The 27,772-nt window shown below is 47.7% G+C and overlaps 1 protein-coding gene across 2 annotated transcripts; it reads left to right on the top strand.

The window, feature by feature from the left end:
- The first annotated feature begins 9,333 nt into the window (after positions 1-9,333).
- CETP (cholesteryl ester transfer protein) lies at positions 9,334-26,569 on the top strand. Of its 2 annotated transcripts, none has more exons than XM_084644578.1 (16): positions 9,334-9,532; positions 11,268-11,382; positions 12,989-13,123; positions 14,044-14,114; positions 16,076-16,163; positions 16,296-16,365; positions 16,927-16,987; positions 19,862-19,953; positions 20,810-20,989; positions 22,284-22,334; positions 22,935-23,102; positions 23,804-23,871; positions 24,000-24,042; positions 24,139-24,208; positions 26,174-26,259; positions 26,357-26,569. In XM_084644578.1, the coding sequence occupies exons 1-16, from the start codon at positions 9,409-9,411 to the stop codon at positions 26,429-26,431; spliced, it is 1,497 nt and encodes a 498-aa protein (XP_084500704.1). In that variant the 5' UTR covers positions 9,334-9,408; the 3' UTR covers positions 26,432-26,569. The 2 variants fall into 2 exon arrangements, with proteins under 2 accessions (XP_084500704.1, XP_084500705.1); XM_084644579.1 differs by lacking the exon at positions 9,334-9,532 and adding an exon at positions 11,031-11,159.
- Positions 26,570-27,772: the final 1,203 nt, after the last annotated feature.

Raw genomic sequence — 27,772 nt, 5'->3', positions numbered from 1 at the left:
TGTCAGTGTTTTATCTATTGCAGTTAAGCTTTTTTTTTTCATTCCTTATCATAACAAAAGCTTTAGATAAATCCGTCACCACTGCATAATAGAGTTCCTGTTTCAAAAGCTTGCAACCTCAGTGGGAAGCTGTCACTCCTATAAATCTGCTGAGGTGGCAGTGAAGAGGAAGGTTAAATAAAGTAATACAGCCTTTAACAAATCTTTATAAAGCATGATCATCTGTATTCCCTGAGAGCAGTGAGAAATCTTCATGTTTATTGTTCCAATGTAATGTGCCTGAAAAAGCCTCCACCAGCCTTGTTTATCATATGTATATAATATTACAGTAGGGCAGAGGCCCCATTAGTAGACATGATTATGCTTGGAAAGGCTACTCTTGTTGGCAAATGTTGATTTCGCCAAACACACAAATTGCTGAAAGAATCTTTCCATTGATAACTGAACCTTTCGGATGGGCACCGTAAGTTAAAGCCATGTTGTTTTTCTTAGCTTCACCTTTATGTGCATAAAACATGGTTACATTTCTCTTAAAACAGCTGCCTCTGCTGTTACTAGAGTGGGTGCTCGACTAATTGCACCGTATTCATTACTCTGGAAGTTGAGGAATAATCAGCCTTAGGCATCCCAAATTGATTTGATCAAATTGTCAGCCTCATCCACCTCATAATTTCCTGCAACTGCAACCATTTAAAGTGATAAAAACTATCTAATGGAATTATAAGAAAATCAAAATTTGCCAAGCCTATGCAAAATTGAACTGAAGTGTATCAGATGACAGCCCCTGTCCTGAAGAGTACATCTAAGGAGCCAACTCCTTGATAAAGGGGGGGAAGAGGATGTAGTTAAATGTATAAGTTGATTAACCTGCTGTATTTGTGTCGATTTTTCCCATCCATCAGACACTTGTGGATTGATTTTCCTATTAGGATTATCACGGGTGGTTTTGAAGGAAAAAGAGGGTGTGGGCCAGGACGATGAGGTCTGGGAAGACTGCCCATATGTAGGGTAGTGTGCCAGGAGCCTTGTTAAAGATGTTGAGAGAGGCTGATAAATGGGTGGGGTGGAGGAGCAAGGTAAGGATGCAAGACAGGTCTGGAGGGGCTGAGTTGTGAAGGTCCTAGAAGCTTGATGGGGGGGGGGGGGAAGCTGGGGTGGGTTAGAACAGAGGGATAAGGTTGTGGGGGAGGCTTATATGATTAGAACTGTGGGGTGGGGGTGGGGGGAAGGATAGTCCAGAGGTTACTGAGCAGACAGGAGATGAGGGTCTGAAGGGAGCTTTGGCAGCAGAAAAATGGATTGATTTCTCATAACGTTCTGGAGGAAGACGCAGAAGGATGTGGAAACTGCCTGGCTGAGGGAGGAGAAGTTGAAGATGAGCCCTAGGTTTATGGGCAAAGAACTTTTATACATAATTTAGGCTTTACTGGTTGGTCCAACAACAAGCTGTTCAATTATAACTTCTCGCTTTATCCACTATTTGCATCACCAACCCTATTTCAACAACTGAAACAAACAGCGGCTCGGGGCTGTAGCCTGTGTCCAGGCTAAGGTCATAGAAAACAATAGATCTCTGAAAGAACAAAAGTTGTAAATAAGGGGATTGGTCACAAGGTGGCAGAGTGAGTGAAGAAATGACAACTGCTTTCCATGGTGCTCTGTCCCTTCCTAGCTTCTGGCTACTTTGCCTGCACAGTGAACAGATCTTTGTCCCTGTTGGGAAACCAGGGCAGGGAGATCCTAAGTTCTGGGTTCTAAAATTATTTCAAGCTTTTGTCTTTCCAGCTATTTTAAAGTGACAGTTCATTAATTTAGCGAGTGTGTAAAACTGCAATCAAAATACTGGTGCTAGCCTGGGATGCTCCCCAGGGCACAGGAAAGAGGAATTTAAAACCAGACTGACTGCTGCTCAAGCCCAGTAACTGCAAATAGCTAACTGCTGCGGGTCATCATGGAATCATTTCCTCTCCACTCCCACTACTGGTAACGTTTTGTCCTTACCCTGGGGTTGTGGGGGAAGAGCCTCAGCTGGTGGGAATTGTCATCTTATGGGAGCTCAGACACTTTTCTCCAGCTGAGGATCTGTCCTGCTTCCTTCAGGTATAAATGATTGCGGATGATCTAGGCCCAGTGTGGTTTAATTTTTACCAGATGCCAATCCCTTTTAGGGAAAAGCCATGCTCAGTTTATGAACAGGTACTAGAATTTTCAGTTAGGGACAAAACAGTGAGCTCCTCTTCCCCTTGAACTTATTAAGACATTGCTAATGTGCTCATCCCTGGAATATCTAGAGTCGCCTACTGGGATTTTATACCTATAAGTAGCAGAGAACAGCTCTACCCTGAAACCGTGAAACGCAATTGCATAAAATGACATAATCCGATCCACCGAGTGCATGTATCAGAGGCAAAAATACGTTTCTATTGCTTTTTAATCTCTTTAGCCCAGAAGAAACAACTGCTCAAAGAGAGGCAGGTGGATTCTATTCCTTACTGTGCCTCATCAACATGATTGGTTGGAACTGAGTAAACCATTTCACCTGTACAAACCTATTGATGGCACTAGGATTGCAAAGGTGTCACTGAGCATAATTTGGCCTTTCTTACCGGTGTTTAAAAGAACAAAGCCCAGGCTGGCTCTCAGGTGAGGTTTGCAGGAGTACTAGTCAGCAATGGATTTTTCCCTGGTAGTGAGAACATGGGACATGATCTGGGAGATGATAACCATGGGATTTTATGGTGCTGTTTGTAGAGGCATGTGGTCAAACAGAGCTGCCCTCTAAAGTCGAATCTGAAAAACTCTTTTATAGTGAACTACTTCATTCTCTGGGTGTCTCACTCAGCAGGGTGAAAAACCAGGTGGTCTGAACCTGTATGTGTAAGGAATCTGGGATTTTTTAAATCTGATGTTTAGTTGACTGACCACTTCTTCCTGCTGTGTTTTGCCCCCTTTATGAACACCTTAAGCAGGCTGTCCCTGAGGAGCTCAAGACAGAGAATGTGTTAATTTGGCCAGGGGGGTGTTACTAAAATTTGATGATTCTCTAAGTCATTTACCTTTGGTTAAACCTGAAGAGAGTTGGATGCTTGAATGCTCCTGCCTCTGTTGAAGAATTCAAGCATGGATTTAAGATATTGAGCAGTGTTAGCTCCAAGGATTCATAAATACTGGGTCAGACCTCCCAAAATCACAAGACTTGCTTGAGAATCATGAGAGTTAATAAACGTTGAGCTCTTTTCATGGGAGAGTCTAACATAATACCAGGCCTCCCAGAGCTAGGGCTTTAAGGAAAGCTCCAAAGCAATGAGACTTGGGATAAAATCATAAATTGGCTGCACTGGATATTTGGCCAGTAAATTCCTCGGCCTAGCTGGAGTCCCCTTTGAGTTTCCCAAGGCCATGCCCTGTTCAAGTGCTGAATATTTGACAGAAGCCAAAATGGCCAGGATTTTCCCTGAAGTTATGAGCCCAGCTCCCATCTATGACTTCCAAGAGAGGAATGGGGGTGAAAACCTGAATGGGAGCATAGCCTGGGGTAAGTGGTTATATGTCAGTTTGATACGTGGGCTTCCACCCTGCTCAGCACGGACAAAACTAGAGGAGGATGAAAGAAAGCTGTTCTTCCCCTCTTTGCAATGTCCTGTTGCTGTCCTCTCCAAGTGGCTCCAGCTCAGGCCCTCTCATTCCTTGGTCCCCCTCATCTTGTGTGTTGGGTTTGCTCCTTTGTGGGCTGAAGGGCAATGTGCTAGCAGGAAAAGTAACCAAAAGGCTGGGGTTTGACAAAGCAGGGGCCTGGGGGGCTTTATCGGATGCCTCCTGTTAGTTGCTTTTCCTGTCGTCGCTCACCAGGTCAGACTTGCTATTGTGGGTGGGGAGAGTATTCAGAAGTTTTTGCCCTGCAAACAATGGCTCTTGTGCACCATGATCACACCGCTGTTTACAGAGCTGGCCTTGGGATCTGGGCCAGGGTTTGCTGGAGGATTCTTTGGGGCACTTTTAATCTTCAATATCATGCAGCTGGGGTGGAGGATGTGATCGCTGGGCCATTACTGGCCTCTTGCTGCAGGTGAGGCAGTGTCCAACCGCTTCTCCTGAGGTCTGTTAATAGCCACTAATATAGTCAGGGTTTTCTCAAGGCCTTGTTGTCCATATAAGCAGGTGAGGGAAGGCGAGACAGTTTTGTATGCTTATGTATCGCACTTTACACACACTAACCTTCACACCAGGCACCCTGGGCTGCAGGGAAATATTATTATCCCTATTTTACAGGTGGGGAAGCGAAGGCAGAGAGGGGAAGTGACCTGACTAAGGCCACAGAGGGAAGAAGTGTCTCAGCTGGGATTAGCATTCAGGAGTCCCTTCTCAGTCTTGTGTGATTGAGCTACTGAGCCACCTCCCACTTGTGAGCGGAAGCCATGCGGTGCCACTTAACAGAACAGCAGCCTCATCTGCTGGGGGGGAAGTAGCTCCAGAGCAGCGGTTCTCAGACTGTGGGTGGGGACCCCAAAGTGGGTCGTGACTCTGTTTTACTGGGGTTGGCAGGGCTGAGGTCCGAAGCCCGAGCCCCACTGCCTGGGGCTGAAACCGAAGCCTGAGGGCTTCAGCCCTGGGTGGCGGGGCTCAGCTTACAGGCCCCCTGCCTGGGGATGCAGACCTTGAGTGTTTGCTTTGCCCCCACTGCCCAGGGCAGCGGGGCTCGGCCAGGCTCAGGCTTTGGTCCCCCCCTCCTGGGGTCCTGGAGGGGGTCGCGGTGCAATGAAGTGTGAGAGCCCAGGCTCTATTCCCTCCCACGGCTGCAAGCTCGGCTCCCCAAATGTGGAAAGACCCATTTCATGGCTCTCCAAGGCCTGGCTATCGGGGGGGATTCTGACAGGTTCAGTGATCTCCATAAAGAAATGGGTTCATGAGTTAACTAGCAAGGACAGCTCGACTAGGGCCTCGGAATCAGGAGCCAGATATCTTGTGCCCATTGGGGTATTTGGAGCTCCAAACCCCCTCGCTGATAACCCTGTTCTTCTGGCCCATAGCTGGGGTGGATTATGCAAACTCCCACCCACACTAGTATAAGGGTCAAAGCCAGGCATAGGATGCAGGGCAGCATAGATGCTGCTTTGCAAACATTCGCATTCCATGCGGGATGCAGGGGAGATCTCTGCAGCTCGCTCTTGAGGGGAGGAAATGGGGCCACGGCCAATGGGGTCGGCACATGTGGGGAACTGTACCTTTAAGGGGCTCTGGCAAGAGTCAGTTGGAAGTGAATATTGTGAGCTTCCCTAGAACATTAAGCAATGCTGGCTGTTTAGGACGCAGAGCCTGACCGAAGTGGAGCGCTTTCCTCTCCCATGGCTCAGAGCGATCACTGAACACCGCAGCACTCGCTGATCCGCTTTTCCTCGGAGGAGGGAGCAGACCCAGCAGTGGTGGGATGCGTCCAGCTGCCTCAGACGCTGCTCGCGGGTGAGTATTCTGATCGCCCAGCTCCCTTGTGCCTTCCATAAGCAAAACTTGTCTATTCTGGCTTTGCTGGCGGGCTCAGCCATCCTCCACCTTCCCAGCCCCGCAGCAGTGACGAAAGGAGCACTGAGGTGGGGAATGGAGGGTCAGAGAAACCGGAGGTCGGAGAGAGCAGTGGATCATGGAGTCCCTAGTGCTGCCAGCCCCCAGAGCTGAAGACCATCTCAGGAAACAGATGCAGGGTAGCAATGAGAGGATCGCTGTGTTGTACAGAATTTAGATCAATGGAGCCAGCATGGTAGCCAAACCGTCCATGTGTCCATCCATACCGCTGGCTGGCAGGTGACCAAGGCCCAGGCAATGAAGTGTGCGTTCACATGCGAATGTCTTTCAGATGAGTCCGTACAAAGCCAATGCTCACCTGCGCCTTTTGCCGTCCCTCTCAACACACTATGGAGACACTCAATGCATTAGCCTCCCCTTCCCCCTCGGAGGAGTGTGATTATCCCTATTTTACAGTCAGGGAAACTGGCACAGGGGGTCACTGACATGCCCAGAGCCAAAATGCAGATGGGTGACAGAGTCCGGGTCAGCATCCCATTCCTAGGCCCTTACACTCACTGGTGAGCAACACGCTTTTGTTGGCTCAGGCGGCATGTAAAAGGGGAAGCATGATCTTGTGGTTAAAGCCCTGGACTGGGACTTGAGAACTAGCTTCAATTCTTGACTCTGCGGCAGTATCCCTGGGTGACCTTGGGCAGTCACTTAGTCTCTCTGTGCCTCAGTTTCCCTTCTGTGAACGGGGATGATATTTCTCTTCTCCCACTTGTCTGTTTAGTTTACAAGACAGTCCCTACCCCCTAGCAGGATGTCTTGTACTATGTGTTTGTACAGCACCTAACACAAGGGGGCCCCGATCTTGGTTAGGACTTCTAAGTTCTACTGTCATATAAACCCCCGCCAGCTGCAGGCTTGCCTATGTCACGATCCCATACCGCCCGCTTGCCCTCTCGTGCCAGTGGCACAGCGAATAAATGCCAGCAAGGCTGGAGGGGCCAAATGCTGCTTTTCATTTCGCTTGTCCGGCCCCACTGGAGCAAAGGCAGTTGGGCGTAGCTGAGAACAGCCCAGGGCCTGGATACGGAGCTCCCATTGTGCGATCTGGCAATGGCCATAGAGCGTGTGCTCGGGCTTATTGCTTGGGGGCGGGGAGAGACGTGTTGTGCAAGCTGAAGCCCTGTGTTCCAGTCTCCTTTTGTTATTGCATTCGGAAAATCTCTGGCCTCCCAGTTCCTGCAGGAGGTCAACGCCTGCGAGTAACCCTGTAGCTGTACAATGTGGTTCCTGAGGCCGCTCACGTTGTCCGCTCAGGATGGCTGTTCGAAAAATCGTCCAAGGGCTAATGCACTAAAGCAGATTTAAAAAGTCAGCAAGGAACAGGCCAAGGCAGCAAGATGTGCACAGACTACTGAGCATTGGCCTGCTAAACCCAGGGTTGTGAGTTCAATCCTTGAGGGGGCCATTTAGGGATCTGGGGCAAAAATTGGGGATTGGTCCATATTCTATGATAGGCAGGTGACTACTCTCTCAAGTCTCGGGCTGGTGCCTTAACCAGCGGATGGTCCTTCCTCTCGAACAATGGCTCCTGACCTTGCTCTTTGAGCTGGGGGATTGGAGACGAGGACGCCATAAAGACCAAGAGTCTGAAATCTGAGCCATTGAAAGGGGTTGTATGAGACGTTTACATTTGTTTTTATTAAAGTCAAGTCAAATCCCCCAGAACGCTGGGGAGAATGATCAGTGTTAAAGATTCAACCCCTTTGTCCTTCTGTGGAAGAGCTGAGAAAGTTCCCTGAGTCTTCCAGAAACTGCTTCAGCAAAACTAGAGTCTTGCTATTCCTGGCATTGCTGAGGTCTGAAACCAGCAGAAGACCTGCCCTTGGCACATACTGAGTTCACACCTGGGCACAAGTCCAGAACAACGTTGCAGTTCCCCTCTCCCCCGCCCAGGCCCGCTGTGCCCTCAGGAAGGGTCAATGACCCTGGGACACAAGACTCAAAAACTGGTGCTGCTCAATGTATTCATTGCAGATGAAATCCACCCCCAGTGTCGAGGGCATGCAGCCTCTGTCTTTCTGGATCTGTGTTTTTTATACCAGGCTTTTGTAATGCTGTGCCCCTGGGTGGGTTGTTGGCAGCAGGGATTAAACCTGGAACTTCTGGTTCTTGCAGCATGAGCCTCTACTACCTGAGCTAAAAGACCCAGCTCTGTTCCAAGGCTTGCCGACCTCTGTAGGTGTCCCAGACGCCCCTAGAGGAGTGGGTGGGGGGTATGGGCTCCCCTCCTCACCCTGGTGCCTCTGCCCTTCCAGCGTCTCACCGCACAGCTCCAGTGGGATGGCTTCACACAACGGTCTGCAGCCGACGCCCACGGCCATCGCTTCGCTCTGCAGAGGGAGAGTTCTGACTAGCACGCCAGTCATGAGAGCAAGTACAATGCAACCCCATCGTTAGTAAGAATGTGAGCTCCTAGCTAGCCGGTCATTCCAGGAACCCTGCACGACTTTCCTTTTCATTGAATGTTTGCAGTCTTCTCTGACCTTCGTTTCCCTTTGCAGGTCAATGACCGCTAATACCTCCATACCAGAGGCTAGTCACTTTTCCAGCTCAGGATATCTTTACAGAAAAACAATCAGACTAGATTCCCTGCACCACCTTTGACATCAGAACAAAGGAATTCCCCAAAGGAAGTTCTGTCCTATTTACGAACTGCAGCAAGAAAATCCTGACTGATCAAACGGCTCAGGATTCAAAAGGTTAGCACCAGAAGCGTGAGAGCTCTGCCTTTTGGGAAGAGACGTGAAACTGACCCCCTCGTCTCACCAGTAGGCATACTAAATTCTAACCGGGGTAATGACATTGACTCCTGCAGTGTGTCTGGGACACAGCGTCCTTCACTTCACTGCGTGCTACACTGTTGTATGCCAAGTGAAGTTCTATGTGTGTGTGTGTGTGTGTGTGTTAGACATATGCCATATGGACTTAGATCGCTGGCTTTTGGCACCCAAATCCGAAAACTTTTGGCCTCTGTAACTTGCCCCGAGTCACTGTCCCAGCCAGTTGAATAGAGCTCAGGAGTGCTTGGCTCCCGGACCTGTGCTCAGACCTGTAGATCACCCCTCTGTGTTATTGCTGTGGTTAATCAGAGCTGTTGTGTGAATCCTCCCAACACCGGTCACCGATTATCATCCGCGCTTTACAGATGGGAACACGGAGGCACAAAGAGACGTGCCCAAACCACGCAGCGAGTCGTCGACAGAGCTGGAGTTCGAATTCAGTATCTTATGATGCTCAGATTCAAGGGTTTCGTTCAATCGTCCAGAGAAGGCTGTCTCTATGATGAGTATAAACAAACCGCTTTCCAGAATTAGTGCAACATCTGATGATGAGGGACAGGGGGCACCGGTGGAGGGGAGGCCTTTTGAATCCTGATGGTACCTTTTGAAAAGCGCTTTGGATGGAAGGTGCTACCGGAGGACAAAGCCAGCTCATAACTGTAAAATAAGGATTCTCTCTCTTCTAAGGGCAAACTGTAAAGGGGTGATGGGTAAACCTCTACACTGTCCCCCCTGAATGCTTGTCCATGGGGCTGATCCAGGTCTCAGACCAGCATAAGTCCATTGGCTGCAGTGGTGTTATTCCGGATTTACAGCAATCTTGGGGAAAGAATCAGACCTGTCTAAACCTACTGCCTACTTCGGGCTGAAGGCAGAACAGTGGCTCTGCAAGGGTTAAGGAAGCCATAGGAAGATTAGGAAATGTGTGATGACTTGGATAAGTAAGGGAAGTGGCTCATGTCCTGTCTAGAAAGAGCTCTGTTTGGAATGGGAAAGCAGCTGGTGCTGCAGCAGGGACTTGGTCAGCCAGTCCTTGTGATCTTCCACCTAGAGAACGATGGCCAGGCTCTTCGTGATCTCGCTAGCGCTTATCAGCACGTCAGTGGCTTGTACGTTTGAAGAGTCATCCTTGAACCTCACTGGGATCGTCTGCAGAATGACCAAGCCAGCAGCATTCGTGCGTAAGTCTCTGCTTTATTGGGCTATATTCCCTTCGGGGAAGGCAGGCGGCGGGCAGAGCGGACAGCTACGAGTACATCAGTCCTTCTCCGTCCCTATGTCCCCAGCTAGTTGCATTTATAGTTAAGTCTTTGCAGTCAGCCTGTGGGACCATACTGTTAAGTATCCCATTGAAAGGAGGCGTGCTATGCTGTATCAGACTGCTGGGCCAATGAGGCAGCAGTAGCCTCCCGTGTTAGCCAATGACTGAGGCTTCAGAGTCAATTGTCCAATGCCGTACTTCGGGAGCAAATTCCTTCCTGACCGCTTGGATGACCAATTCATGCCCTGAAGCAACAGATTTACTTGTCATTTTATATCTATACTCACACCATTTAATGACCATTATAAACTTCGCTTTCATAGCTCCAGCTGTTGTTGGGGGTCATGAAATTATCCAGACCCTTTTAAAAAAACCACATCAGCGACAGTCATTGATGTGGGGATGCATGGTCTAGTGGTTAAAGCAGCGGCATGAGAGTCAGGCGACCTGTGTTTGATTCCCAGCTCTGCCACGCACCAAAGGCAAATCACCTAATGGCTCTGTGCTTCGGTTTCTCAGGGGGGGAAACAATGTTTCTCTGCTGCATTAGGGGCTTTTCTAAAGGGGTTTGAGATCCTCCTATGAAAGGTGCTAGTACTTAATTTTAAATACTCCAGCCTTAGTAATGAACGGCGGGGAGGGATAGCTCAGTGGTTTGAGCATTGGCCTGCTAAACCCAGAGTTGTGAGCTCAATCCTTGAGGGGGCCATTTGGGATCTGGGGCAAAAATTGGGGATTGGTCCTGCTTTGAGCAGGGGGTTGGACTAGATGACCTCCTGAGGTCTCTTCCAACCCTGATATTCTGTGATTCTGCAAAGGGGAGAGTGAAAAACTATCAGTCTATTCTTGTTCCCCTGTTCCATAATACAAGCATAAGAAGACAGATGATGAACTTGATGGCTGGTATATTTAGAAGGAAATGATGCTTTATGCCACTTATATTCTGCCTGAGAGACACCATGTGGCTAGAATCTGAAAGGGGATGGATAATGTTATGGCTGTTAATAACATTTTGTAGCTGTGCAGGCCATGATCATGACCCTAGTAATTTCATCTCATTCTCCATGGTATACTGAAATCAACTGCAAGAGTCAAGAGCGATTGTTTATCCTCATGTGCAGAGCTACACACCTGGCTAGGTGCATTAGGCTCTTTGGTTACCTGCCACTGAGGCAGGATCGGATGATCTTGGCCATGCTGTCATGATGGACCAATGGTCTCATCCATTGTGGAAACTCTTCTGCCCTTTTTAGTTGTCTCTGGTGTTTGGGAACGGCCTTAGATCAAAACACTGGAACTCAGTGGTGAGATCTATCGCTCTGAGCTCGGTTGAGCAGACTTGCGCTGTATGAGGATGATCACAGCTCTCGCGAAACTCCCTGCATGATCTGGTCTCATTGTGAAATCTGGGCTGGACGCCCTGTTCCAAAGAACGGATCAGCCATCGGGAGGTGCTATCCCCTATGACCTTCCCCTGTGCAACACCCTTAAGTCCGTGTTTTACCACGAAGCTAATGGGAGCTTCTCCCTGCTCGGATGGATGCCAGGTGCCAAGCACAAACGTACAGCTTTTAATTCTATTAGCAAGAGGTGCTCATCTGATTTTGAAATGCAACTGCATTGCGTTTTGTCTTGTCCCTTTGTTCCACTTCCAGTGAACCAGCAAACAGCTCAGGTCATTCAAGCAGCATTCAGACATGCAACCTACCCTGATATCAGTGGGGAAAAGTCCATGGCGTTTCTTGGCAAAGTGACCTATGGGTTAACGAAGTAAGTACGACCGTGCGCTTTCTAAACTCCCTTTTGTACCATGAAATGCAGCAGGCCTATGAATAAGGTCCTGGATGTGCCTGGGAAGAAGGGTTGAAGGGAGATTCAAATTCGCTCAGTCTGAAATCATGGATGGGAGAATGAGGCCCTTTCTGCTCTTTTCCCCATGCAAGTATTTCCTGATTAAAATAGAGGCCAGCATAATGTGGCCTCTGCCACTGGATAAGTCACTCACAGCTAGAGATCTAACAACCTACCAAGACTATTTGTGAGCCGCTTCACTTACATTATTGGAAGAGAGTGAAGTGAATGGGGGAAGGTGTCCAAAGGTTCAGGTGACTGAAACGTCTCGGGAGGGTGACTGAATTCGTTAGTGATTTACATGCGGCACTGTTTAAACAGCTGTCCAACCCCCACGCAGCGTCCCCTGCCTGCAGAGCTGCATGTAGCAGTTCAGTGTCTGCACCAGGGACTTTGAGAACAGATGGGTTTCGGAGCACTGCCCACATCCCCAGACTCTGAGTCATGCAGTTCACATGAGAATCTGAACTTTCCCAAAGTACGTTGGGCCAGGGCTTCTGATCTGGGCCCATCTCTAGTAGTTAACGGTTGCCCACCTAAATGTCCTCTGCTGTTTGAATTGGTGCAGTATTCTTTGCTACGCGATGGTGCGGTGTTTCTGTGCGCTCTGTCAAACAGCTGCTGCAGAGGGAGCTCCTTTCGTAGCGTAGCGCTGCGTCCTTGGGTGGGTTGCAGGCGGGGGGATTGCCCCTGCCACCTCTGTGTCTTAAAGCATGGGCCTTTAAAGGTACAGCTACACAGCAAGCAAGCATCAAAAAACAAACAAAACCCACCCACAGCAGCAAGTCTCAGAGTGTGGGTCAACCGATTCGGGCTCACGCTGCAGGGCTGAAAAATAACTGTGTAGACATTCAGGCTTGGGCTGGAGCCAGGGCTCTGAAACCTGGCAGGGATCTCAGGTTCAGGCCCTCGCTTGAACATCTACACTGCTGTTTTCAGCCCCAAGCCGGAGGCAGTTGACCTGGGCTCTGAGATGCATGGCTGCGGCAGGGTGTGTGTGTGTGTGTGTTTTTTTGCTGCGTAGGGCTGGCTGACTGAGCTAAATGAGTCAGCTGGATCAGCCAACAGTGTTTCAGGCTTATCAGTCTCTAAATGTGACCCACCAGCCACCGCCAGAGGGTGCCAGAGGGCCACCCATGGGCACCGGTGACGCATTTCAGGGGTGGATAAAGCAACTTCTACTTATAGTGAGGTGTTGAGTGTGTAACCACTCTGGCATGAAAGATGCTGTATTCTATGCTATTCTTATTATTATTGATCATTTATACAATCCAGCAAAAGCAACTGTAAGAATACAAGACTATATTATTATTTATTACTCACACAACCAAGAAGAAATGCAATGCTACAAAACAACTTTATATCGTGTCTCTCCTAGAAATTGTCCCAGAGAATGTACGGAGTTAAGTACAATTACAAGGTTAGCAAGAAACAATAACCGAGAGAGGGCCAATGGAGAAAAGAGATGCATTCAGGTCACGCCGGGCATTCTGAATGTATCCACCCTTTTCATTTTCTTCTTTAGCATACAGATCAACGACTTGTCCATAGAAAACAGTGAGGTAGATTTTAAGGAAGATGATGCCATAGACATTGCAATTCAGAACGTGACAGCATCCTTCAAAGGGACCCTGAGTTATGGCTACACCGGTGCTTGGTTGTAAGTATGTAGGAACACAGGAACTGCCAGATTGGATCAAACCCAGGTCCATTTAATTCAGTAGCATGTCTCTGCCAGAAGTAAGAAACCCACAGTGGACAGATGTGGGGTAATCTGCCCCCACATGCTGGTCTCTCATAGTTAGTGATTGTGCTTCAGAATTTAATATCTCTTCCAACATTATTATTATTTATCATTTTTCATTGTAACTGGATATTCTTGACATCCAGATAAATCTCCAATCCCTTTTGGAATTGTGCTAAATTTTAGCCCCCAAAAGTTTCCTGTGGCAGTGAGTTCCACCATCTAATTATGTGTCATGTGCAAAAGTATTTCCTTCTGCTAGTTTTGAATGTCCCCTTGATCTTGTGTTATGAGACAAGAAGAACAAAAATCCCGAATCTACTTTTTCTGTCCCACTCATTATTGTATAGACATGTGCCCTGTCCCCTTTGTCTCCTCTCTAAGGTAAACAATCCCAGACTTTTCCTAAAGGATTCTCAAAACAATCTGTATCCATTTAATCCTGCTTGGCAATGAGATCAAGCAGGTGGAGGGAGGGTGGGGGAGGTGAGAGAGCTTCACAGACAAGGAGGGGCCCGGTCTGAGCTCTGAATAGTGCATCAGTGACCACATCTATTCTTGATGTGACATCAGCTAGCAACTCACAGTGCAAAGGAACCCAGGGAGTGAATACAAGGGAAGGATGCACATTCTGGGTTATGGGTTTTTTTAAACAATTTCTTGCCCTCTTTATTAAGGGGGAAATGGCTAATGAAGACAGAAATGGGGCTAGTCATACATAATCCATCTAATGTCTTCAAGGTGTTTAGAAGGCACCTATTGCCATTGGGGTCTATGTGCCAGACTTCTATTTCTAGGACTGATACGGCTGCTGAGTGTTTTCCATTCTCTTACAGTGTGAAACTCACCCACTCCATTGATTTTGAAATTGAATCCTCAATTGATCTCCAGATCAACGCTAAACTGAGTAAGTAGCCTGGAATACAGCATCCTTAGCGACAGCTGGATTAACTTCACTGAGCCCAGGGCACCGTGCGTAACCTCTCCTGCCATGCAGTACGAGGAGGTTTTGCGGTGAGACGCTTATAATGGCCCTTTTGTTGCTTATCTCTGTTAGAATAGCAGCGAGTGGCCCCACCCGAGATCGAGGCCCCATTGCATTGGGTGCTTTACAGACACGCGGCGAGAGGCTGACAATCTAACTAGGCAAGTCAGGCACAACGTAGGAGAAAGGAACCCCGTTTTACAGAGGGGGAACTGAGGTCCAGAGAGATTAAAGGGACAGGTTCTCCGCTGGTGTAAATTGTTGCGATGGAGCGACATGGATTTATATTGGTGGACAGCTGAGAATAGCGCTGGATCTCTTGAGGCCATGCCCGGTGCTCTAGCCACAGACCAGCCCTCTTCTCTATTTTGCAGTTTAGGATAACAAAAAACCCACAAACCCATGCATGCATCCGATGAAGTGGGTTTTAGCTCACGAAAGCTTATGCCCAAATAAATGTGTTAGTCTCGAAGGTGCCACAAGGACTCCTCGTTGTTTTTGCTGATCCAGACTAGCACGGGGGCTGCTGCTTGGAAACAAACCCATGGGTGAGTTGCACAAAGTTGCGTCAGCTGGGGTTTTTGATCCGGGGAAGCGAAACTTCACAAGAGCCACCTTCATTTTCAGTTAGCTCCTGTTCTGTAGCCAGTTTCTGAGTGCCGTGTAATAAATCAAGTGACTTACTTTATGGAAAATGAGTCAATGGCTTATCCCAGGCTGGGCGTTAGATTCCTTGCTGGCTTCCACATTCTCTCACCATTAGGCCATACTGAACCACCTGGAGGGGGTTGGGTTATTTCTTTGGTTTAAGACACCACTTCGCTGCTCCAAAGAGCCTCGGGTGCAATAACAGCGTGAGGCACGTGACAACAGTGTGTCATATTTGCAGAGCCCTGCACAAATGTTAAGCCGATTATCCCTTGCAACACGTCATTTATGAACAGGAAAAGCAAGGCAGAGCGAGGCGAAGGGAACTTGACCAAGGTATTGCAGCTAGTCCGTGCAGAACTAGAACCCAGAAGTTCGTGGTGAAACTTCCTACCAGTCGTCTGTCTCATCAGATGAATGACAGGGGCTTTTTGCATGCAGTTGTTTGCAAGCTACCTGCAATGTAGCCAGCGTTGCTGAGTGCACGGAATGATTTGCAGACCTTTTCCCCACAGTTCAGTGGTTTGGACTGGGAGGCTGCGGGAAGAAGTGTGTTTAAAAATCGCTTTCTGTGAAGAAAACGTCTGGTGGAGGAAACACCTCTTTTGGTTGTGGTGGGGGTCGCCATAATATGGGAGTCGCTTTAAAGTCAAAGATGAGCGAGATCCTGGCAGGAAGGGCCAGAGTAGTTGATATTTGCTAGTCCTCTTGGAGAGGAAGCCAGGCGCTCCTGCTCTCAAAACGCTGCCTGGCAATGGGCAAGCGTTCACCCCACAGTACAGAGGGGCAAACAGAGGCCCAGAGAAATGAAGTGACTTTGCCCGCATCACAGAACGAGTTAGTGGGCAGAGTTGAGACACGGGTAACATTTTCAAAAGCATCCAAGTGACTTAGGAGCCTAAGTCCCGTTGACTGTTAATAACACTTCGGGGATCTCTGCTGTGTGAGGCCTACGGCAGTGTAGCCACTTGCTCTGGTGATGGGAGGGGTTCTCCTGCTGTTAATCCACCTGCTGGAGAAGCAGTAGCTTGGCTGACAGAAGAATTCTTCTGCGGATCTCTCAGCGTCTACGCCAGGGCTTCGATCGGCTTAACTACGTCTCTCAGGGGCGTGGACTTTTCACACACTTGAGCAACGTAGCGAGGTCAACCCACGTTTTAGGTGTAGAGCAGACCTCAGACTCCTAAGTGCCTTTGTTCCCTTTCCGATCCATGTTTGGTTTTTGTGTTCTGCAGTGTGTGCAAAGGGCCGGGTGGCGGCCGATACCTCGGATTGCTACCTGACGTTCTATAAACTGACGCTCCATCTCCAGGGAGACAAACAGTGAGTTCCCTCTTCAAGCAATGCATCGTTGTGCACATGGCAGCTTGCACGGTCCATCGCGACCATCCCCACGGGCTTTCGATCCCATTGGGCACCCCCCCACATTTCTGTAACGATATTTCTTCTCCGCAGGCCAGGGTGGCTAAAACAGCTCTTCACAGACTTCATCTCCTTTACCTTGAAGCTTGTTCTAAAAGGCCAGGTAAGAAACACAAACGACTAGATGACAGAAAAGCAAAGGCTGTGTCTTATGTCCACAAAGTGCCATATAAGCCTCTAACATTGGTACATAATAATAATGAAGGGCCTGATCCTGCAAAGATGTAGCCACCTACTTAACTTTATGCACCATGAGGAGTCCCAGTGATACTTAGAGGCTGGTCTAGTGGCTAAGTGGAATACTCTGGACCGGCGCTGCCAGGAATAGGTTTGATTCCCAATTCTAGACCCTGGTATCCCGGGACAGCAGGGTTTTGGCAACAAGCTGACAGGCATGGAGCATCCTGCCTTGCTTAGCAGCAACCTCTTTGTGCTGGTATCCAAAGAGAGGGTAACGTCAGACACTTGAGGGTCACATTTAAAAAGCAGGAGGCTGATTTTAGTCTCCCAGCAGTGTAAATCAGAAGTGACTCCAGTGCAAAACTGGCATGAGTGAGATCACACCGAGGCCTCGGGGGCTGCAAGACTTGGATTTAGACACATGGCAACACCAGGGGGAGTTTTTTTGGCCCACACCGATACATTCAATATTTTCCCCTTGTAGGTGTGTAAAGAAATTAACCTCCTGGCTCAGCTGCTGGCAGATTTTATACAGGACAGAGCAGGTAAGTGTTCTGCCCATTTTCTCTTCTCTGTCTTCCTCCTTTCTTAGACACAATCTGCTAAGGCTGAGCTAGACCCGACGGAGACAATGACCCTGTCCCTGCGAAACGGGGATCGAGACATGGCCGTGGGAGGGGAAGCAGCACCAAAACGGCACTAATTGGAATTCCTCCCCTGTGTGGTGGGGGGCTTGGGGAAAGAAACGACGCAGGCTGGAGACGGAGGGTCCATGTACCCTGCAGTTATGGGGTGGGACTTCCACTCGTGTGGGGTGGATCTTCTCAAGTGAGCTTTTATCTAGCTAGGGCTCCAGTGTGGGTTGTGCAAGCCAGCCCTGGCCCCTGGGTAACTCCTCAGGGCTAGTCTACACTTGGAATGCTACAGAGGTGCTGTGGCATTTAGGTTTAGACACTTACTACAAGGACAGGAGAGCTTCTCCCCTCGCTGTACTTAATCCACCTCCCTGAGAGCTGGTAGCTGAGTCGATGGAGGAATGATCCCCCCGACCTGGCGTTGTGTATGGCACGGCTTAACTGTGTCGCTCGGGGGGTGTGTGGATTTTTCACCCCCCCGAGCGATGTAGCTGAGTTGACCTCGCGTCTGAGTGTAGACCTGGCCTCGGGCAGGTAGTACCCGAGTTTGCTAGATCAAAGCGAACTTGGGCACGTCTATATGGGCTGCAGTCACACCCGGTGGTTTCAGAGTCGACCTGCTCTGAGTTAAAACAGGAGGAGAGAGTGATTGTTGTGCAGGTTCCAAAGAGACGCTCAAGTCCATCGGGTACGTAAGATTGCATTAGAAGTGCCTGTGTAACACCAACAGACCTCGGTTGTCAGCAGGCAGGATCGAACCGAGGACCTCAGGAGCTGAGTGCGTGAGCCTCTACCCCATGAGCTGAAAGCCAGCTGGCTGTTAGCTAAGGCTGTAGAGCAGACTCATTTGATCTCTCTCTTTAAGTGGTCTCAGTACCACTAGATGGGGCAGAACGCCACACCCAGGAGGTGTGTGAGTTACACCTGCGTGAGACTTGAGGCTGGATTTTTCTAAAGCCTGTAAATGACTTCAGAGCACAAACCCCAGTGGAAGTCAGTAAGGCTCGTTAACCTACGTCACTTACCCAGAAGTGACCTCTCAGACTGCCGGCAGAAGGGCAAACTGCTCCAGGCTGTCTGGTGCTTGGAGATCCCATGAACCTGGGCCCAGCAGGAGCCTCTCTTCCGTTGTCCCTGTTTCCACACGACGGGCCTCAGGCCAACGACACGGTTCTTTAAGAACCAGGATTTGCCCAGCAGACCTTGCTCCTCTTTTCACCAGGGCCGTTTTGCATGAGAAAAGACAGGTTCTCACATGGGTGAATAGGACAGTGGGTCACGTGTGGAGACAAACAGGACTGGTGCCTCTGAAACAAACTCCAGCTTTTGACGGGGTGGGAAACCTGTCTGGAAACACACCAGAGCGTGATTTTTGTGCGTGGGGGGTCAAATGAAAGAAGTCAGGGCGTCGTGAATCAATGATTCGCTGAATGTGAGGTGCCAATGTTTGGTGCCAATGTTGTCAATAGTGTGATTCTTTTCACTCCGTTCTACTAGCCAGTCCTATTACGGGGCCACTTTCGTGCTGCCTCAGATACTGGACCAGGTCCTGCCCCATGGACTTGCTACGTTTTCTTTCAACTGCCAACGTTGCCGTTAAACGCTGGCATTTACGCCATGAGAGCAGCTCTGGAACGGCATCAGCAAAGCCATTAGGACCAGCGAACAGCTGTCTGTACACTGAACTGATGGCGTGTGCGTAGGCATCCCCATCAGAACGTTCCCCCGAGGCCGCCCTTGCTTGAAATCCCTTCTGGGGTTCTGGCACCTGAAAGCACCTTAGACATTTGTCCTTCTGAGAACCAAACAGAAATTGACAAACGAAATGTTCATTGCAGCCATTGAAAACGACATCCCAGTTTGCCGGGGGCTTCTCCCTTAAGATTCATAGATTCATAGATTCATAGATATTTAGGTCAGAAGGGACCATTATGATCATCTAGTCTGACCTCCTGCACAATGCAGGCCACAGAATTTCACCCACCACTCCTAAAAAAGACCTCACACCTATATCTGTGCTATTGAAGTCCTCAAATTGTAGTTTGAAGACCTCAAGGAGCAGAGAATCCTCCAGCAAGTGACCCGTGCCCCATGCTATAGAGGAAGGCGAAAAACCTCCAGGGCCTTCCAATCTGCCCTGGAGGAAAATTCCTTCCCGACCCCAAATATGGCGATCAGCTAAACCCTGAGCATATGGGCAAGATTCATCAGCCAGATACTACAGAAAATTCTTTCCCGGGTAATGAAATATTGACCCCAGTTCTGTGCAGGTTTAAAAGCTTTAGGTGCCATCCTGTAGGAAAATATTTGCCAACGGGGAAAAAATACTTGATAGAACTTGTGCTCCTAAGTCATGTAAAATGTGCTTGAAAATCCCACCCTTCCTGGTTGGCCTACGTGCTCAGACACCACAGGGATGGATAAATAATATTTATTAGATTAGTTAGATAGCAAGTGATCTTAAACTAATGCATGAGGCCTGAGAGACTGAAGCCATTCATGTCCATCTAGCTAAGGTTTTTCTATGGCACCCATCACTTTGGAATGCAAGGATTGAGAATTATTAGCTCTGTTTTAGAGGTGGGGAAACTGAGGCACAGAAGGACCATGGCAGAGATAGTAATAGAATCCAGGTGTCCTGACTCCTAGTACTGTGCTATGTTATCTTCCGATAGTCTGCAGGAGTCAACCTGTTAGTCTTAAAAATGGACTTCATAAATTCTGGCCTCGATCATGTGAAATTGCACAGTTGGTAAAATGAGTGGTTTTTATTTTTTTCTGCAGCAAATTTCCTCCAGGATGGGGCTATAGGAGTAGATATTTCACTGGCATCGTTTCCAGTAATAAAGGCAAACTACATGGAATCGCATCATAAGGTAAAGTAATTTGTGGGGGAGGGGGGCAAATGAGGGACGGGGCATTTCAGACTAATTTCTTCCCAGTTCTCTTCTCTGTCCCACTCCTGGAGTGGAGATGGCTAGAAGGCAGAGATGTCTAACAGTTAGAGCAAGGGCTAAGGAAGGAAGACTCCAGAGTTCTCCTGCTGGTTCTGCTTCTGATTCATTATATAATTGAAGTCACTTAATGACTCTTTGCCTCAGTTTCCCCACCTATGAAATAGGGATAATAAATCCCTACTTCCCAGGGTGCAGTGAGTTGTAAGGCACCCAGATTAAAGGTGTTCTAGAAGGGCAGAGTATTCGTTTTTCTGGGACTAGTCTTCCGGGCCCCCCAGCCAGCACCACCTTAATTGATCTCTTGACGACTCCCCCAGTGTGCAGGTGAATCTATCCCGCCTCCCACATAGGATGGCTAGCTTGTCACAAGGGGGTGTGGCTGAAGCATTACTGGGCTCTCGCCGTCCCTACCTGGCATAACAGTCCCTTGTGGCTTCAACCAGCTGCTGTGATTTAGAATGGTCCTTGAGCTGCTCTCATCTATGCTGGGGATGGGGCCAGCATAGACTCATCCCTAAAATCAGGAAGCTGCAACTGGCTTCTTTGCTCCACCATTCCTCTTTGGGATTAGATATCCATGCTGGCTACACCCTGCACATATTGGGGGTAGCTGATTATTTTGCCCAGGCTGTATAGTGCCCCATCTTCCATCTGTGTCTGCTTAGCTTATCCTGTCAGGCTTTAATAAACACAACTAGCCCTTTGCATGACGTGTCCAGGTGAGGACAGCTGGTTAATTGGTGGTCACCAGCAATGCATTCTCTTTCCTTTTAAGGGTCTGCTTTTGTACAAGAACTATTCAGTCGTCTTCAGTGATTCCATGTTTGCTCCATCTCTGCTCTCCGAGTCCAGGATGCTATATTTCTGGTTTTCAGACCAGGTCCTGAACTCTCTGGCCTTGGCAGCTTTCCTGGATGAACGTCTGGTGTTAACGATCACAGGGGAAGAGTTAAGGGTAACTATTACAGGGTTATTTTAACTTTTTCTCTCACTCAAATAGTATTTTGCAGCCCTTTCCCCCCACCTTACTTTGGGGAGAAGGTAAAAATTCTCAGAGCATTCATTTGCTGTGCAATCTGGTTCCAAAAGAAGAAGGGAACCTACAGTGAGATACAGCCTACAGTGCGATCATAGTCAGAAAAGTGGTACCTTCTTAGACGTCCATACCTGCTCCCTGTGTGTTGGTTGATGAGTCCTATCTACTAATCCCCTGCAGACCCCACAGAGCTATGGGAAAGCAAAATGGATTCTATTTTGTTTCATGGTAACAATACACTCCTCTTATTTTCTGGATTGCGGAATCTTTGCCATGAGTCCAGCTGGATTTTCAGATCCTGGGGTTAAGTCTATAGTGCAGTTATAACACTGGTCCTATGGGAGGGTTGTCAGCAGTGGGGATTGAAAGTGAGAACTCAGGATCTGAACTCCTGAGCTAAAAGTCTCAGCTGTTAAGCAAGGCTGTATCAGCAGCATCTGCCACTGGCTGTGTGCGACAGAGTGGGTTACGCTGGCAGATAGAAAATTAATCTTTCGACTTGTAAACTAAGCAAAATGTGCGGTGGGATCATTGGGAGAAAAGGAAATCTGCAACCTCACAGTGTCTTACACGGAGTCACTTTACTGGCTATAACCACATCTTAAGACAGAAAAAAGAAATCCTCAGAAAACAAAACGCTGTGGGTCTTGTTTTCCCAGCATAGTGCAGAAGAGAAGGTGTTACAAGACCCGAAATACCAGCTTGCACCACGCTTAGTTCTGAGTAGACAAGAGCACTTGGTTTATTGCAGCTTAGACTTGGTACTGGGTTTGGGCTCTGCTTAGGGGAATGACTGTGATGAAGAGGGAAAATCCAGTGGGTGAAACCTGCAGCGGCCGGAGTGAAAAAGCACAGACAAAGAGACAGGGGTAGGAGAAGAAGCTGACGGAACAATTTGCTGATGTGGGGAACAATGTATTGTAATTTATCCTACTTTTAATGAGAGCAAAACCAGAGCCTGGTTCAGTGGTAGCAAAGATCTCCAGCCACACATTGTTCCTGTGATTGGTTGGTTCAAGATAGACCATTGCCCTGTGGTCTCCAGGGGCTGCCCTTCCTGTTACATATTAATTCAGCCGCATTTTAGAATTCCTTGGGAGTTGCCTTCAACCTACGGGTATTCTTTGGTCCCCCCGCCCCCAGTTCTGGTGACACGTTGGGAACACATTGTGCTCAAGCCAACTCATAATTTCATTGTTGTTGTTCCTTGAAGGAGATGTTTGAAATGGAAGACACGGAGGCTCACCAAGGGATTGTGCAAGAGGTAACCATGGAGCTGGTTCAGAGCTAACTTTATGGACCATGGCACTGTTGTTTATTCACTTTACTGTTTTATATTCCATTAAAAGAAAAACATAAGGAACGCCCTTCCTGAGCTGGAAGGCGATGACCCAGCTGAAGGTCAACGTCTGCCCTGTCCAATTGGACTCAAAAAGTCTAGTACAGAACACAGAGGTCCTGATTCTCCCTTGCCACACGGAACCACTGGGAGGGGAGGGGGGAACAGGCTGGAACAGGTTGGGGCTGGGTGATTTGCTACTATGCAGCATCTTGGTTTCTTCCCCCTCCCCACCATCTCTGGGATGCTGGGGGAAAGGGATGCAGAGGCTACTTCGCCCCTTGGGCTGGAAGAGCAGCTGTAGAGCTGGTAGGGAGGGAGTGGATTTCTCCAACCCCCATCCCTGCGTCGTTCCTCCAGGGTCCCAACTGAATTACTGGGGGTGGGGGTAGCACTGAGAAGAACCTGGGGCTATAAGGGTTACAGTGTGTTGCATGTTTCGCATAACTTAAGAAATCAAGTACCATGTCCCGAAGAAAAGCCTTGAGCACTTAGTCCGTATCCTGTCCCCCTTGTGCCCTGCAGATTTTTCAAGGCACTTCTTATAATGACTCGCTGGCTAAGGTCTGGAGTCTCACCCCTCCCCAGATCACCCTCCAGCCTGAAGGGACCATTGTGAGGTCATCGGTTGCCGTGGAACTCACCCTTTTCTCCCAAGGAGCAGAGCCCACAGTGGTGTTCTATTCTGAGAAGGTCAGTTTCTTATTCAGTTAATCGAGGTTGCAAACTCCTTGGGGCAGGGACCATGTCTCACTCTAGGCTCTGTATTGCATCACAAATACTCTTAGTGCTCCACCAATCAAACCAATAATAGCTTTAACGTTCGGTCATTATGTTGACATTGTTTGGAAAGGAAATGCGTGCTGGGGGGGTGCAGACAAATAGCAATCTGAAGTTGTTAGTTTCTCCCCCCCATTCTCTCTGAGGCTTGGGGTTTGTCCTCACCAGCCAGTATAGCTTGGGTGTTCCTTGACCCCCATCCACACATGTAAACCTGGACCATGACATTATTTCTAGAGAGTCCTGTGGGAAAAGTGTTCAGTAGTGCGTTATATTAATGCTGACTCTGTGGGCCGTACACATCTCTGGTCTGGAATTCCATTGGCTTTATCAGAGCTACAGTAGAGCCCAGTGCATGTGCGGATGGGACTGTAAGGGTTTGGTCAGTGCTGTGTGCCTACCCATAAGTACAGGCGGAATAAATAACGCTTGTTAGACACGTACCTCACTGATCAAATCACAGAGTTTCCATTCCCAGAGCTCCTCGTAACGAGGGACTCAACAGGATTTTACCATGCTGAACTGGCAAAAGGGAATGATCTTGATTTTCTTCCTCCAAATGAATCTGGTGATGAAGCCAGACAGACCATGTGACTGTCTCTTTCTCTTCACAGGAAGTCACTGTCACAATCCAGTCTGCGTATGTAGAAAAGAAACTGGTTTTGCATCTCGCTGACTCTGTGTAGGTACTGGTGTCTCTTGTGCATTGCCACCGGTCTCTTACCTCGCCTGTGCTAGCTGCAAGGAAAAAAGGCCTTTTCAGATGCTTCTCACTGACTTTATCTTTTCTTGGTTAATATTTTCCTACAGGATAGAGCCTAAAGTTTTTAAATGTGCTTTGGAGAGAGCTGGGGTAAGTAGAGCATTTAATCTCCAGGGAAGACGACTTGCTAACTCAGGGGTCATTATAGATCTCTGCAGTTGCCCCTGTTTTCTGTTTGATTTTCAGGATGACAAATCTCTAAGCCACTTCCTGCAGAGAATCATCTCCGTTGCAGGAATCCCAGAAGTGATTTCAAGTGAGTTTATGCTCTGGAGAAAATTCTGGCAGAACGTGCGCTGTCAGTTCTGTTCTCGAACAGCCGTTTGAAGTGGCTGCATGTTGTTTCTAATTGTTCCATGGTTGCTGTTCAGAACTGAGTTGTTTTCCATGGAAAATTTTGACTTTTTGGTGAAAAATCAAAATTTGAAATACTTTGATTTGGAAGTGCAGTGTGGGAGTTGTCGTTTGGGTGCTTCCTCTATAGATCAGGCTCCCTGGTTGGATTACACTGACCATGCTGCGCCCTTTCTCTTCTTGGTGCGGAGAAGTGGTGCACCATGGGAGCCCCTGGCTGTAGTGCATCATGGGAGATGCTCTCAACCCTCTTAAAAAGAAAAGGAGGACTTGTGGCACCTTAGAGACTAACCAATTGATTTGAGCATAAGCTTTCGTGAGCTACAGCTCACTTCATTGGATACATTCAGTGGAAAATACAGTGGGGAGATTTATATACACACAGAACATGAAAGAATGGGTTTCAGAATAACAGCCGTGTTAGTCTGTATTCGCAAAAAGAAAAGGAGGACTTGTGGCACCTTAGAGACTAACCAATTGATTTGAGCATAAGCTTTCGTGAGCTACAGCTCACTTCATCGGATGCATACATGCATAATTCCAATTCAGCAGTCTCTCATTGGAGTTTGTTTTTGAAGTCTTTTTGTTCTAATATTGCGATCTTTAGGTCTGATATCGAGTGACCAGAGAGATTGAAGTGTTCTCCGATGTAATATAACATTCATAAACCAGTCGGAGAACACTTCAATCTCTCTGGTCACTCGATTTCAGACCTAAAGGTCACAATATTAGAACAAAAAGACTTCAAAAACAGACTCCAACGAGAGACGGCTGAATTGGAATTAATTTGCAAACTGGATACAATTAACTCAGGCTTGAATAGAGACTGGGAGTGGATGGATCATTACACAAAGTAAAACTATTTCCCCATGTTTATTTCCCCCACCCCCCACTGCTTCTCGGACATTCCTGTTAACTGCTGGAAATGGCCCACCTTGATTATCACTACACAAGGTTTTCTTCCCCCCCACTCTCCTGCTGGTAATAGCTCATCTTAAGTGATCACTCTCGTTGCAGTGTGTATGATAACACCTATTTTTTCATGTTCTGTCTGTATATAAATCTCCCCACTGTATTGTCCACTGAATGCATCCGATGAAGTGAGCTGTAGCTCACGAAAGCTTATGCTCAAATAAATTGGTTAGTCTCTAAGGTGCCACAAGTACTCCTTTTCTTTTTGCGAATACAGACTAACACGGCTGCTACTCTGAAACCTAAACCCCCTTAGTCTCTTTGGAAAATCTTCCATCTAATCACAGTGTACCAAGTACATGGGGCAGTACCTGGTACAGTATCTGAGGCAGCACTAACGTGGTTAAATAATAATAAAGTGGCCAGTAAAGTGGTGTGAAAAAAGTCTCATCATTGGCAAACTTGGCACAAAACTGAGTTTCCCTTAGATTCAGTGTATCACTGATTGATTTATGATGTACTTTTATCAGACTCATGAAAAAAATCACACTCTGGTGTGTTTCATTTGTTCATGTTTTCCAGCATGTTAAAAGCTCCTTGGTGTGTGTGTGTGTTTCGAAGGCACAAACTAATGTTCATCCCCATGTGGGATCCACATTCCTATTCATCAAGATGAAAAACTGTCTTCCCTGTGCAAAGTGACCCTTGTGAAAAGAGGATCAAGGCCTAGTGCACAAATGTTGGCGCTTAAAAGCAATGGCATTGTGGAAACGGGCCCATTGTGTGAAAATAGGGACAACTGAAGTTCACGTGATCTCAGAGGTATCACACCCAGCCTGGGAAGTTTGCCCTTCTACTATGCAGTCAAACCGTCTCACTAAATGTGTTTATTGTCGAGGGAATAGCAAACCACCGTTAATGGACTTATAACGGGATGGTTTTATTGCTTTCGTAGGGATTGAGCCAGCTTTAACTTCTCTGATGAACAGCAAAGGACTCAATCTATTTGAAATTAAAAATCCTGAGATCATCACAAAGGAGGTAAGTAAATTTACATCCACTTCTATGTACAGAGCACGGCAAGCTTTTTGTAAGTGTGGTGTGAGCTAGTATAACTGGTCTCTCTCTTTCTTTATAGGGATACCTAATTATACAGCTGGACTTTGGCTTCCCACATCATTTGCTTGTAGATTTTCTTAAGAAAACATTATAGAAGGAATCCATTCAGAAAGGAGTGCTGGAATTGACTGTACAAATAGAAAGAATGCATGTGACCCAATAAAATTATGTCCTTTTTTGGGGTCAACTTCCCTATAACCCAGCCATTAAAAGTGATATTGTTGCTTTAAAAGTCTTAGGTGATTTTCTGTGCATATGAAAGTGAACAGCTAAGTCAGTGGGTTTGGATCAGGCCCTACTACCTAGTGCCGGGCCCAGTGAAGGATTTAACTGGTCCATTTTCATCTCTGTTGATGTATCTTAGACATGCAGCGTTTTATTGTGCTAGTCCCAGGCTTCTTCTAGCCACCAGTCATATCAAAGGGTGTAGTGTGTGGTGATATTGACAAACCTGAGAGATGAGACCACCAGACTTGCTTAACTTCCCGGAGAGTAACATCAGAAGCAGTAATGCCGAAATGTCTAGGCATGGTATTTGTACCAGTAAGTTGGATATGACTTTGAAGTGTAATATGGCAGTCTCAATGACTGATGCTTATATAGAGGCATCACATCCTGGGACATGAGATGATGGGTATAGTCGCTTGCTACACCATTTGCAACTGGTACAGTGTGTTCAGTTATAGCCATCTCAGTAACAGAGGGATGGTGATGCCAGTGGTGCAAGTTTACAAGCAGCAAAAAGAAGAGACTAGAAGGAGCACAAGGAAAGAGCACAAGATACGAATAGATGGACCCCCCAGAACCATGCATTCTTTTGTATGCTCCTGCAGTGCAATGACATTTTGGTGCCGTTCAATCTCTTTTTTATTTTCTTTTGTACCAATTATATCTTCTTTCCAGCCATTGTGTTTCTATGAAGCTTTCAATATGGGGGAAAAAAGCTCAAAAGCAAAACAGGAGGAACAAATACTAAAATGCAATGCCAAGAATCACAGGGTTATCACAATAATAAAAATAGGAGATTGGAACTCTCTCCTATTGCACGAAATCATATTAAAATCAGGGTTTCTCCAAGAAGTTTGAGACCCCTTCCCTCCCCCCACTAGGGGTCATGAAATGTGAGGTTCCATTTCTGCTTCTGGTGGTATGCTTTCATATTTATGTGGCAAACCCATGTGGAGAGGCCATGTGGTCTAGTGGCTAGCGCAAGAGACTGGGCACTGGCTGGCCTGGGTTCTGCACCCAGTTCAGCTATGGGCTTGTTTGAGTGTGAGCAAGTCACGTCATAGCTCTGTGCCTCAGTTTCCCCATTTGTTGAATCGGGGATTTCTTGAACTCACAGGAGGGGGTTTGAAACTTCACTATCTGCTGCTGAGATGGTCCAAGGAAAGGTGCTATTGAGATAACTCAGCAAGTTCAGAGACGCCAGGTG

The sequence above is a fragment of the Lepidochelys olivacea genome (genome assembly GCF_965140295.1).
Source record: "Lepidochelys olivacea isolate rLepOli2 genome assembly, chromosome: 12".
NCBI lineage: Eukaryota > Metazoa > Chordata > Testudines > Cheloniidae > Lepidochelys > Lepidochelys olivacea.
Note: the sequence above shows the minus strand (reverse complement) of the source record. Positions and strands in the feature narration are given on the sequence as shown.